Here is a 12,500-nt window from a genome sequence, read left to right on the forward strand (position 1 = left end):
TACAAAGTAATACAAACAAGTGCTACATCAAATACTATTTACATAGTGTGTGTGTGTGTGTGTGCGTGTAGGTGTGTAGGTGTGTGTGTGTGTGTAGGTGTGTGTGTGCGTGTAGGTGTGCGTGTAGGTGTGCGTGTGTATGTGTGCGTGTGTATGTGTGCGTGTGTATGTGTGCGTGTGTATGTGTGTGTGTGTGTGTGTGTGTGTGTGTGTGTAAGTGTAGGTGTGTGTGTGTAAGTGTAGGTGTGTGTGTGTAAGTGTAGGTGTATGTGTAGGTGTGTGTGTGTGTGTGTGTGTGTGTGTGCGTGCGTGTGTAGGTGTGTGTGCGTGTGTAGGTGTGTGTGTGCGTGTGTAGGTGTGTGTGTGCGTGTGTAGGTGCGTGTGTGTGTGTAGGTGCGTGTGTGTGTGTGTGTGTGTGTGTGTGTGTGTGTGTGTGTGTGTGTGTGTGTGTGTGTGTGTGTGTGTGTGTGTGTGTGTGTGTGTGTGTGTGTGTGTGTGTGTGTGTGTGTGTGTGTGTGTGTGTGTGTGAGAAACACTAAGTGTGACTTGGTTGTGTTTATGGAGGAAAGGAAATAGTTTGGTAAAAAAGAATTGTAAAGTTAATAAAATAAAACATTATTAAGATTTATGTTTGGAAAACTTATCTGGACATTGAGAAAAATGTCTTTTTTTTTTGTGCGTTTATAGACAAAGTAGAAAAGCCCAACATATCCACATATTTGACATTTCTCTCCCAGAGGAGGAATATGACTGGGTGAGAGGGAGAATATGAGAAAGTGTGTGAATGCGTATTTACATTTGTATATATGTGTATATGTATAAATTGTCTGATAAGATAAGATTTTATAAAATAAATAAAAATGCAAATAGTCTCATGTCACAAACATGTTTTCTGAGGAATACCTAGAATGTGAAAATATTGCAACTCTTTGTTTTAAAGATTTTGAAGAATAACAAGCTGGTATTGTGGGGTCATTTTTGAGCCCACATGTGGACGAGTGTAGGAATTGGTAGGTTGTGCATCCAAGGGTTAATAAGAAAAAAGGACAAACTCAAATAAAACCATTCTTATCAATTTCACCAAATCTTAAGTGATGTTGTATAGAAATAATAATTAAATAAAATCACCGACCCTCCCACAGTTTAGTCGATATTTGTCTAAAAACCTCTTTAGTTTCTGTGATCAACTGCTTCTGATTCAATAAACCAAACCAATAAAAATTATCCTCCACTTTCTCAGTGTCGGTTCTTCACAGTAAATCTTTAACTGGCCCTCACGTTTATCTGGAAGTTCTCCTGAACTTCTCCTGAACTTCTCCTGAACTTCTCCTGAACTTCTCCTGAACTTCTCCTGAAGTTCTCCTGAAGTTCTCCTGAACTTCTCCTGAACTTCTCCTGAAGTTCTCCTGAACTTCTCCTGAACTTCTCCTGAACTTCTCCTGAACTTCTCCTGAACTTCTCCTGAACTTCTCCTGAAGTTCTCCTGAAGTTCTCCTGAAGTTCTCCTGAACTTCTCCTGAACTTCTCCTGAACTTCTCCTGAAGCGTCTCTACGGAAATATTAAGATTCAAAACTGGACAAACACGTTTCAGATTGCCCTTTTTCTAATAATTGAAGTTATTTCGAGGGTTAATTTGAAGCATCTCGTCTGGAGCTGCTTTCCAACAACAACGACTGTAGCGTCTGCCATGTTTCCCTGCGTCGCCCCCTGCAGGTTACCAGGAGAAGCGCGTGTGTGAGTGGCGTAGCGGCGGCGTGGACGTCCTGGTGTCCACCAGCGACGTGGGGACGGCGGACGGGGCGGAGCGGCTGATCGCCGAGGCCCAGGCCGGCGGCCCCGTGGGCGGAGTCTTCCACCTCGCCATGGTAACGCGACAACTTCCTCTTTTGGCCCCCGAGCCGGTTTCGACCTCCGACGCCTGATTCCTCAACGCTCCTGTCAGGTGCTGAAAGACGGGATGCTGGAGAACCTGAGCCCTCAGCTGTTCGTGGACGTCAACAGGCCGAAACGTGACGGCGTGCTGAACCTGGACCGGTAGGCACCTTGAGCTCACGGCTCCTCTGATTGGCTCCTCCCCCTCTGATTGGCTCCCCCTCCTCTGATTGGCTCCGCCTCTTCCTTCTCCGCAGAGTCACCAGGAAGCTTTGCCCGGACCTCCGCTACTTCGTGGCCTTCTCCTCCGTCAGCTGCGGCCGGGGAAACGCCGGCCAGAGCAACTACGGCTACGCCAACTCCGCCATGGAGCGCGTGTGCGAGCGGCGCCACGCGGACGGCCTGCCGGCGCTGGCGGTGCAGTGGGGGGCGATCGGCGACGTCGGGGTGGTGCTGGAGACGATGGGCGACAACGCCACGGTGATCGGCGGCACGCTGCCCCAGCGCGTCGCCTCCTGCCTGGAGGCGCTGGACTTCTTCCTCTGCAGGCGGCGGCCGGTGGCGTCCAGCTTCGTCCCGGCCGAGAGGACGGCGGCGCAGAAGGAGGCGGGCGGCAGCGGGGACCTGGTGGCGGCCGTCGCCCACATCCTCGGTAACGGGAAGCGCTCGTGCGCAGCGGGCGGAGCTCCGCCGTCCGGCCTGGGGGATGAATGTTGAATGGTTTGGGTTTTTTTGTGTGTGTTTCTCGCCGTGGGGTCGCGGTCCGTCCAGGCGTCCGGGACGTGAGCAGCCTGAACGCCGACTCGTCGCTGGCCGACCTGGGCCTGGACTCCCTGATGGGCGTGGAGGTCCGCCAGACGCTGGAGCGGGACTACGACATCGTCATGGCCATGAGGGAGGTCCGCCAGCTCACCATCAACAAACTGCGCCAACTGGGCCAGAGCAGCAAGCCTGACGGGTCGAACGGTACCACGCCCCCCCTACCCCCCCCCCCCCCCAGAAGGTTTCACACAACATTTCAAGCGTTTCCCTACATCTCATCGTTCTGTGACTCCGCCCCCCTCAGCCAAGAGGGACGACCTGGGCTCCGTCCTGGACTCCGACCCGGCCCAGCTCCTGGTCGACCCCAGCGGCCCCACCGTCACGCCGCTCAACACCTCGCCCAACCAGCAGAGGCCGCTGTTCCTGGTCCATCCCATCGAGGGCTCCGTCTCCACGCTGAGGACTCTGGCGTCCAGGCTGGACGTCCCCTGTTACGGCCTTCAGTGCACCAGAGGTACTCGTCCCTCGCCGGTTCTCCGGTTGGACGGTTGATGGCGCAACATTTCTAACTACCCTTGAATTTGTGGTCCTTCGTCCGTGGAGTCTGACAGACACACCGACACACTGGGGTGTTTGTTAGTAAATGGACTTCATATGCACACACACACACACACACACACACACACACACACACACACACACACACACACAGAAGAGATGGCAACAAAAACATCAGAAACAATTTCTCATGAGGATTCAAGTAGAATCAAGAAGCGTTTCTCACCTGTGACTGATTTGAATTTCCAGCTTGCCTGAAGGGAGTTGTGATGTTTTGAGTCTCAACATGTGTCCGTCTCTGTCTCCTGTCCTCTGTCGTCCCCCTGCAGCCGCTCCCCTGGACAGCATCCAGTCTCTGGCAGCGTACTACCTGACGTGTGTCCGGCAGGTCCAGCCCGAAGGGCCCTACCGAATCGCCGGCTACTCCTTCGGGGCCTGCGTGGCGTTTGAGATGTGCTCCCAGCTGCAGGCGGAGCGGCAGCCGGTGGAACATCTGTACCTGCTGGACGGCTCGCACTCCTACGTGGCGGCCTACACCCAGGTGAGGCCGCGGGACGGACCAGGAGACGCCTGTGACCGTTTCCGGTCGTACTTGCCTGAACAGTACCGATGCGACCATGTGACCATGTGACGAACGTGTTCCTCAGAGCTACAGAGCCAAACTGACCCCGGGAAACGAGTCTGAGGCCGAGACTGAAGCTCTGTGTGCCTTCATCCAGCAGTTCACCGGCACCGAGTACAACAAGGTAGACCCTACATCTCACCGTCTGTAGGTCCACTGAGGCCGACGCACCGATGTACCGAAGGTTGTGTCACGTGATGTTAAAGTCCTAGTGAAGTGTAACACACGACTTTGCAAAAAACCATAGTTGGGGTTCTACTTGTAAGGTTCCTCCGACTCGCCCCTCCACTGTTGTCGCATAACAAAGTTATTTGAATTTTGAATCTCCAGCCGAGGAAATCGGGGGAATCCTTCTTCGTGGGCCATTGTGGGCGGAGCCTATGTGTGACATCACGAGTTGTGCAGATCTCGATCTGTTGTGTTTATATCGGCTTGTTTCCTCTTAAATACAGAAGTTTTTACAGTGTTTTGAAGTTATAGTCGGCGTTTTATGAGCCTTGATGAAAGATTGAGCCTGGAAGAGACCAGAGAGGAGAAAAGGAGCACGGGTGGCGGGAGCCGCTAGCTGCTAGCTTGGGTGGCTAGCGGGAGCGGCTAGCAGGAGCTGCTAGCTCGGGCGGCGAGTAGACGATCAGGTAACACCTGGACTCGTCTTCAGTGATTCAGTCTTCTAGCTCTTGGACGTGTTGGATCCAGGAAGCCGAGTCGTTCTGCCAAAAGTCCGGAGCCTCAAAGCCTCAAAGGTGAAAAGTGGCGGCTGCTGAGGCGAGGAGACGAGGACGAATGGAGGACGAAGCGTCTTCTGCTTCCTCAAACATGTTCCAGACGGGGTCACCGATGGCAGAACCACCTTCTGTGTCTTCTTCATCAATCACTGGGTTTGAAATGACCATGATGATGAAATCTGGTTCAATTCAGCCTCTTCGTGGTCAAAACTCTGATCCTCCATAATGTAAACACAACTTGGGCGTGTGCACAACTCGTGATGTCACTCTGTTATTGTCAGAAGCTCCGCCCAGCAGAGGAACTAGCGCCGTTTATCGCCTATTTTCTCTCAGATTGTCGCGTTTTAACATTTTACCCTTCAGCCAGTTAGCAGGAAAACGTTCTAGAAGAGACACCAGAGAGTTCTGGAGGTGGAACCTTCATCTCACTGGGACTTTAATAAATCCAAAGGTCCACGTGTGTCAAGGTTATAAAATGAATGTTTTGCCGCCGCCCACCGTGACCGTCTGTGTGTCTTGAAGCTGGTGGAGTCTCTGCTGCCGCTGGAGGACCTGGAGGCCCGTGTGGGCGTGGCCGTGGACCTGATCACCGCCGGACACGCCGACCTGCGGCCGGACGAGCTGCGCTTCGCCGCCACTTCCTTCTACCGCAAGCTGAAGGCGGCCGACGGCTACGTGCCGGCGGGGAAATACAGCGGCAGCGTGACGCTGCTGCGTGCCAAAACCAGCAGCGAAGCCGAGCTGAACCTCGGCGCCGACTACAAGCTCGGCGAGGTAACACACACACACACACACACACACACACACAGTCAAAATGTAGTATTTTATTTGTATATATAAATATAGAGAGAGTTTTCAGTCTATTATTGTTCCAAACAACCCAAAACTCATAAGAAACGCCGCTGACTTGTTAAAACCACAATGAACAGTTTGAGAAGTTTCAAATTCCGAGTTTTCAGTGGTCCTTGAACACACCACGCGATCCCGCTCCCGGTGACGTCATCGTATCAATCCGCCACTGACGTCACAGTGGAAATATGGTTCATGTCTGTTTCTAGTAACTGAATGAAAAGTGAAAGCAGGACGTGTCGGGAGATAAAAAATATTTAACATTTAAATACTGGAAGAAAAGAAAAAAAGATAATCACACACTTTTTTGTATTAAAGTGTAAATCTCAGGCACACAAATATAAACTTGCATAGACATTAAAAAAAACAAAAAAACTAACAAAGGGAAAACAAGCTATTAAATAATTGTCTGTATATTTACTTGTGGCAGTGTGTTGTTGTAACACACACACACACACACACACACACACACACACACACACACACACACACACACACACACACACACACACACACTCTGCATAACCTCTACATTAGTGGACTGTTTGTCTCCGTGTCCAATCAGGTGTGTGACGGCGAGCTGGCGGTCCACGTCATCGAGGGCGACCACCGTACGTTCCTGGAAGGAGACGGCGTGACGTCCATCAGCAGCCTCATCCACAGCTCGCTGTCTGAGCCCAAGAGCTAGACCCCCCCAGCCCCCCTAACGCCCCCCCAGCCCCCCCTAACGCCCCCCCCCCACCCCCACACAGGAGGGGACACTTTGGCCAACGATCTGAATCCTCCCACTTCTCTTAAAGGGCCCAGGAAAACTGCTTTATTGGTTTTCAGGACACTTTTTCACATAGAATCTGTTTATTAGGCCACTTTCATTGTTGACGTGTCCCTGGTCCTCCAGGCGTCCCTGGTCCTCCAGGCGTCCCTGGTCCTCCAGTCGATGTCCCTGGTTCTCTAGTCGACGTCCCTGGTCCTTCAGTTGTCCCTGGTCCTTCAGTTGTCCCTGGTCCTCCAGTCGACGTCCCTGGTCCTTCAGTCGTCACTGGTCCTCCAGTCGACGTCCCTGGTCCTTCAGCCGACGTCCCTGGTCCTTCAGTCGACGTCCCTGGTCCTCCAGTCGACGTCCCTGGTCCTTCAGTCGTCTCTGGTCCTCCAGTCGATGTCCCTGGTCCTTCAGTCGACGTCCCTGGTCCTTCAGTCGACGTCCCTGGTCCTCCAGTCGACGTCCCTGGTCCTTCAGTCGTCTCTGGTCCTCCAGTCGATGTCCCTGGTCCTTCAGTCGTCTCTGGTCCTCCAGTCGACGTCCCTGGTCCTCCAGTCGACGTCCCTGGTCCTTCAGTCGTCTCTGGTCCTCCAGTCGATGTCCCTGGTCCTTCAGTCGATGTCCCTGGTCCTTCAGTCGACGTCCCTGGTCCTTCAGTCGACGTCCCTGGTCCTCCAGTCGACGTCCCTGGTCCTTCAGCCGACGTCCCTGGTCCTTCAGTCGACGTCCCTGGTCCTCCAGTCGACGTCCCTGGTCCTTCAGTCGTCTCTGGTCCTCCAGTCGATGTCCCTGGTCCTTCAGTCGATGTCCCTGGTCCTTCAGTCGACGTCCCTGGTCCTTCAGTCGACGTCCCTGGTCCTTCAGTCGTCTCTGGTCCTCCAGTCGACGTCCCTGGTCCTTCAGCCGACGTCCCTGGTCCTTCAGTTGTCCCTGGTCCTTCAGTTGTCCCTGGTCCTCCAGTCGACGTCCCTGGTCCTTCAGTCGTCTCTGGTCCTCCAGTCGATGTCCCTGGTCCTTCAGCCGACGTCCCTGGTCCTTCAGCCGACGTCCCTGGTCCTTCAGTCGACGTCCCTGGTCCTTCAGTCGTCTCTGGTCCTCCAGTCGACGTCCCTGGTCCTTCAGTCGTCTCTGGTCCTCCAGTCGACGTCCCTGGTCCTTCAGCCGACGTCCCTGGTCCTTCAGTCGTCTCTGGTCCTCCAGTCGACGTCCCTGGTCCTTCAGCCGACGTCCCTGGTCCTTCAGTCGTCTCTGGTCCTCCAGTCGACGTCCCTGGTCCTTCAGCTGACGTCCCTGGTCCTTCAGTCGTCCCTGGTCCTTCAGCCGACGTCCCCGAATTTTTTTCTGTCCAACAGACTTCTTTTCATTGGGACTGTAAACACTGAAGCTCTCCACCGAGCTGCACCTCCACTGGAGACCAGGAGGGACCAGCAGGGACCAGCAGGGACCAGGAGGGACCAGGAGGGACCAGGAGGGACCAGCAGGGACCAGCAGGGACCAGGAGGACGTCTCAGACCATCCTCACATAGACATATAACCAACAAACCTGTCCTTCATGGACACCAGAGTTCTCAGTGTTACCGCTCAGATCAAAAGTCATTCCTACACACACACACACACACACACACACACACACACACACACACACACACACACACACACACACACACACACACACACACACACACACACACACACACACACACACGTTGCATCTTTATTTTGTACTCGTGGTCTTCAGCTGCTTCTGGTTCCACCTCCATGTCCTCCCATTGGCTCGCTGAGCGGAGGCGGAGCTTCCGATCACTTGAATCAACGAGGCGGATCAATACAGTGACGGACGTCCAGTTCTGGACAGTTGGACGTTGGACAGAGGACGAAACGCTGGACGAGGGTTTATTTAAGCAGTTCTGGTTCATATTCAGGTCGTTAATGATTCATTCATCACTGGTTTGTAGTTTTAAGTGTGTGTGTGTGTGCGTGTGTGTGTGTGTGTGTGTGCGTGTGTGTGCGTGTGTGTGTGTGTGCGTGTGTGTGTGTCCCTTCACCTCGTTCCAGGTTGCTGAACTGGTTCTGGACCTGGTTTTTCCCCCTGTTGGATCCTAGAACTCTTCCCTGTTAGACATTAACTTAATTAGACACTTTTTCTATTTTGTGTCCTTGAAGTCCAGGCGAGGCTCATCCTGCAGGTCAAAGGTCAAAGGTCACGCCGGGGACCCTAACCCTGCTCGCTCTGCAGCTCTAATATAGTCATGTGGTGTTTGTTACTGACCGGCGCTCGTCGGGTCAAAGGTCAAAGGTCACGCCGGGGAGCTCAGGCCCCCGGAACGTTGACCCGGTTCCTCCAGAACCCCGAGACCTTCCAGGTCCATGACGGGTTCGGTTTCTTTTTCTATTGTAAACTGCTTCGTGACTGTTTCTTTTACAAAATCCAACGAATAAAAACTTTGAAATGAGACGTTTAACGCTCTTATGTAATCATCTTTTTAGCTTTTTAACACTTTAGACACTAATTTACTGAGGCTGACGGAGGAACTGGTTCAATTGTTTACTTTATTCATCATTTATTACATTTAGAAAGTTTTCATGATTGTCAATATGACAATCTTTGAAAGAATCTCGTTTTATTCGCCTGTTTATATGAATTCAACACATCATTCCCCTTTAATATGATGCGTCAACCATATTAATACACAATCACGCAGGTTCCTTCATTATTACTTCATTATTACTTTAAATAACCAAAATTATTCAAATATGTTTTTAGCAGGGGCAACAGTTGATTTTTTTACATATTTCATAAATGATACATGCTGTTAGTTTGATCTCCCTTTTAGTCTTTAAACAATAAAGTGAGATTATAATCGTGTGATTAATTAAATCTGTAGCATCCAGTCAATATGGTAGAAATCCAGAACTGGTGGGAAATTACTTTTATTGCCGTCCGTGTCGTCAACCAACGTAAGAGCTGGATATAAAAACAAGTAAACAATAATTACGACTGCATTTTGACCGTTACGCAGCTATTACATCGGTTAGCGTTCCAAATTGCAATTACATGATAAACATTCCAATTAGCTCATAATATTTCTCAGTAACATAACGAACCTCGTTCCCCGATTGACTGAAGCTAAACTTTAAAGTTTTGAAAGTTTTCCGTGGCCTTTTCCATCTTAACCGTGAACCTTTTCTTTCGTCTTTTCCGTTACCGAACTTCTGGTTGCTATGGTTACCAAAATAAAAGCTCAATGCCGTAAAAATAAAACCATATACCGCAGCTATAATGTAAACAGTGAAAAAACTACTCTGTCGGTCGTTAGAAAATCGTAAATGTCTATAAAATGAAAAGTTGATTTCAGTCCTGCAGTGCAGCTTTCTCACCACCAGAGGGAGCCAGGAGACAAACGACAACCCGCCGAGCTCTGGGGAAACGAATTCTACAGAAGTGGCTCATCATCATCATCCTCATCCTCATCATCATCATCATCATCAGGTTGTCTTTCATTAGCGCCTCGTCATAAAGAGCTCAATAAGTCCTTCACTGCCTTTGAACTTCCTCTCGTCCACCTCGAGAGCTTGTTGTCCTCTGAACACTCCATTATCAGCCTCTTCTCAAAATATTACCGTCAGATTTATTATTTATATTCTGTTATTTATCAGTCCCTGACAGACGAGCAGTGTTCCGCCTCTGTTCTCCTCAGATTTAGGTTTTACCGGGGATTTTATCAGTTTAATCTGCAACAACAACAACAACAACAAAAACAACTTCCTTGAAACTGTAAGGAAAGAAAAACGTCAGCCGTTCTTGATTCTCGTTTTTAAATGTGAAAAAAAAATCACTACATTCAACGACACTTCAGGTAAATATGACAGTTTGTTGTATTTTCTTATTGTGGATCTTTTATTCAAGGTTCAGGCGGATTGTTTGTGGTGGAAAGTGGGATGAAAACATCTTTCATACTGTGGCTGTACTCACTGACACACACACACACACACACACACACACACACACACACACACACACACACTGATGAATGAGTCCACTCTGCAGGGCTGTTTGTAGTGGAATGATCCGTCATTTAGTGGCGACTGATGTTTTCACAGAGACACGAAGAGACAAATTAAGTCATAACAAACCCACAGACAAGGTTTCCACACCGCTGCACCTGGACACACACACACACACACACACACACACACACACACAATGTAATTTAAAGGGCCGCTATCCGAGTGTTGTGTTTTTATGTGGCACATACGAAAACGACCACGTCTGCAACGTTTACATTTTGAACGTCGACCGTTTGAATTCCGCCGTTATAAATTCATAAAGTCAGAAAACAGCAGGAGAAGTTAGAAAAAACGTAAAGGTTCACAGTTTAAAACTGGTATAAAATATGAAGAAGCTAATTGATGCTCCATTAGCGACATATGCGAGATATATGAAGCATACATACGATGTCGATTAGAAATAATATGTAAAACTACATTGAACAGGATTTATTTTGTCCCAAGGATTGTGAATTCTCATCTATAGACGGATTGTCCTCCGAGGACACTGTCCGTGGACGAGTTGTCCAACTGTCTGAGCGGAGTTAGCAGTGTGCTAGCAGGCGGCTAACAGGGCGGAGTTAGCAGTGGGTTAGCAGGCGGCTAACTGGGCGGAGTTAGTAGGCGGCTAACAGGGCGGAGTTAGCAGTGTGTTAGCAGGCGGGTAACAGGGCGGAGTTAGCAGTGTGTTAGCAGGCAGCTAACAGGGCGGAGTTAGCAGTGTGTTAGCAGGCGGCTATCAGGGCAGAGTTAGCAGTGTGTTAGCAGGTGGCTAACATGGCTGAGTTAGCAGCGTGCTAGCAGGCGGCAAACAGGGCGGAGTTAGTAGGCGGCTAATAGGGTGGAGTTAGCAGCATGCTAGCAGGCGGCTAACAGGCCGGAGTTAGCAGCGTGCTAGCAGGCGGCTAACAGGGCGGAGTTAGCAGTGTGCTAGCAGGCGGCTAACAGGGCGGAGTTAGTAGGCGGCTAACAGGGCGGAGTTAGCAGCGTGCTAGCAGGCGGCTAACAGGGCGGAGTTAGCAGTGTGCTAGCAGGCGGCTAACAGGGCGGAGTTAGTAGGCGGCTAACAGGGTGGAGTTAGCAGCGTGCTAGCAGGCGGCTAACAGGGCGGAGTTAGCAGTGTGTTAGCAGGCGGCTAACTGGGTGGAGTTAGTAGGCGGCTAACAGGGCGGAGTTAGCAGCGTGCTAGCAGGCGGCTAACAGGGTGGAGTTAGCAGTGTGCTAGCAGGCGGCTAACAGGGCGGAGTTAGTAGGCGGCTAACAGGGTGGAGTTAGCAGCGTGCTAGCAGGCGGCTAACAGGGTGGAGTTAGCAGTGTGCTAGCAGGCGGCTAACAGGGCGGAGTTAGTAGGCGGCTAACAGGGTGGAGTTAGCAGCGTGCTAGCAGGCGGCTAACAGGGTGGAGTTAGCAGTGTGCTAGCAGGCGGCTAACAGGGCGGAGTTAGTAGGCGGCTAACAGGGTGGAGTTAGCAGCGTGCTAGCAGGCGGCTAACAGGGTGGAGTTAGCAGTGTGCTAGCAGGCGGCTAACAGGGCGGAGTTAGTAGGCGGCTAACAGGGTGGAGTTAGCAGCGTGCTAGCAGGCGGCTAACAGGGCGGAGTTAGTAGGCGGCTAACAGGGTGGAGTTAGCAGCGTGCTAGCAGGCGGCTAACAGGGCGGAGTTAGTAGGCGGCTAACAGGGTGGAGTTAGCAGCGTGCTAGCAGGCGGCTAACAGGGCGGAGTTAGTAGGCGGCTAACAGGGCGGAGTTAGCAGTGTGTTAGCAGGCGGCTAACAGGGCGGAGTTAGCAGTGTGCTAGCAAGCGGCTAACGGCGGCTTCCCAGACAACTCGGCAAGAATTATTCGATGTCTTGACGAGTTGTTTTGGTGGATTTCCTCTCCTGTACTATTTTTAGATCAGATCGTGGGATTGGAACGGTCTGGGCCATGTGGCAACAGGATTACGCAACAATTTACACAAACTAAAAGGAGAAGTTTATTCCACGCGAACACATTTCCAGGAAGTAAATTTCACAATAGAGGTGGTTGGGGTCAGTTTTCACACATTGTTTTTAATGGAACGTCTCGTTCTGCCGTCGTCAGTGAGTCACAGAGGTTCAAAAAGACTCGCAACAGTTTTTAAATGACGTTTGTCGATTCCAAGACGAGGAATTGAAACTAAACAAAGTCGTTAATGATCCAGTCGCTCACCAGGAACATTCCCTCTACTGCCACCGTCTGGACGGAGGAGGAACCTGCTGGTGGAGGAGGAGGTTGATATTCACACACACACACACACACACACACACACACACACACACACACAC

General features: G+C 51.0%; 1 protein-coding gene across 1 annotated transcript in view; it reads left to right on the forward strand.

Annotated features, from left to right (window-relative positions):
• The window catches only part of fasn (fatty acid synthase), a 35,359-nt gene extending 29,270 nt beyond the window's left edge, over nucleotides 1-6,089 (forward strand). The window contains 9 exon segments of the mRNA XM_080516912.1: nucleotides 1,715-1,866; nucleotides 1,944-2,035; nucleotides 2,131-2,525; nucleotides 2,645-2,839; nucleotides 2,940-3,149; nucleotides 3,523-3,734; nucleotides 3,841-3,939; nucleotides 5,063-5,314; nucleotides 5,955-6,089. Of these exon segments, the coding sequence (XP_080373038.1) occupies nucleotides 1,715-1,866; nucleotides 1,944-2,035; nucleotides 2,131-2,525; nucleotides 2,645-2,839; nucleotides 2,940-3,149; nucleotides 3,523-3,734; nucleotides 3,841-3,939; nucleotides 5,063-5,314; nucleotides 5,955-6,077 (1,730 nt within the window). The 3' untranslated portion in view covers nucleotides 6,078-6,089.
• The last annotated feature ends 6,411 nt before the right edge of the window (nucleotides 6,090-12,500 follow it).

The sequence above is a fragment of the Blennius ocellaris genome, assembly GCF_963422515.1.
Source record: "Blennius ocellaris genome assembly, chromosome: 21".
NCBI classification, from domain to species: domain Eukaryota; kingdom Metazoa; phylum Chordata; class Actinopteri; order Blenniiformes; family Blenniidae; genus Blennius; species Blennius ocellaris.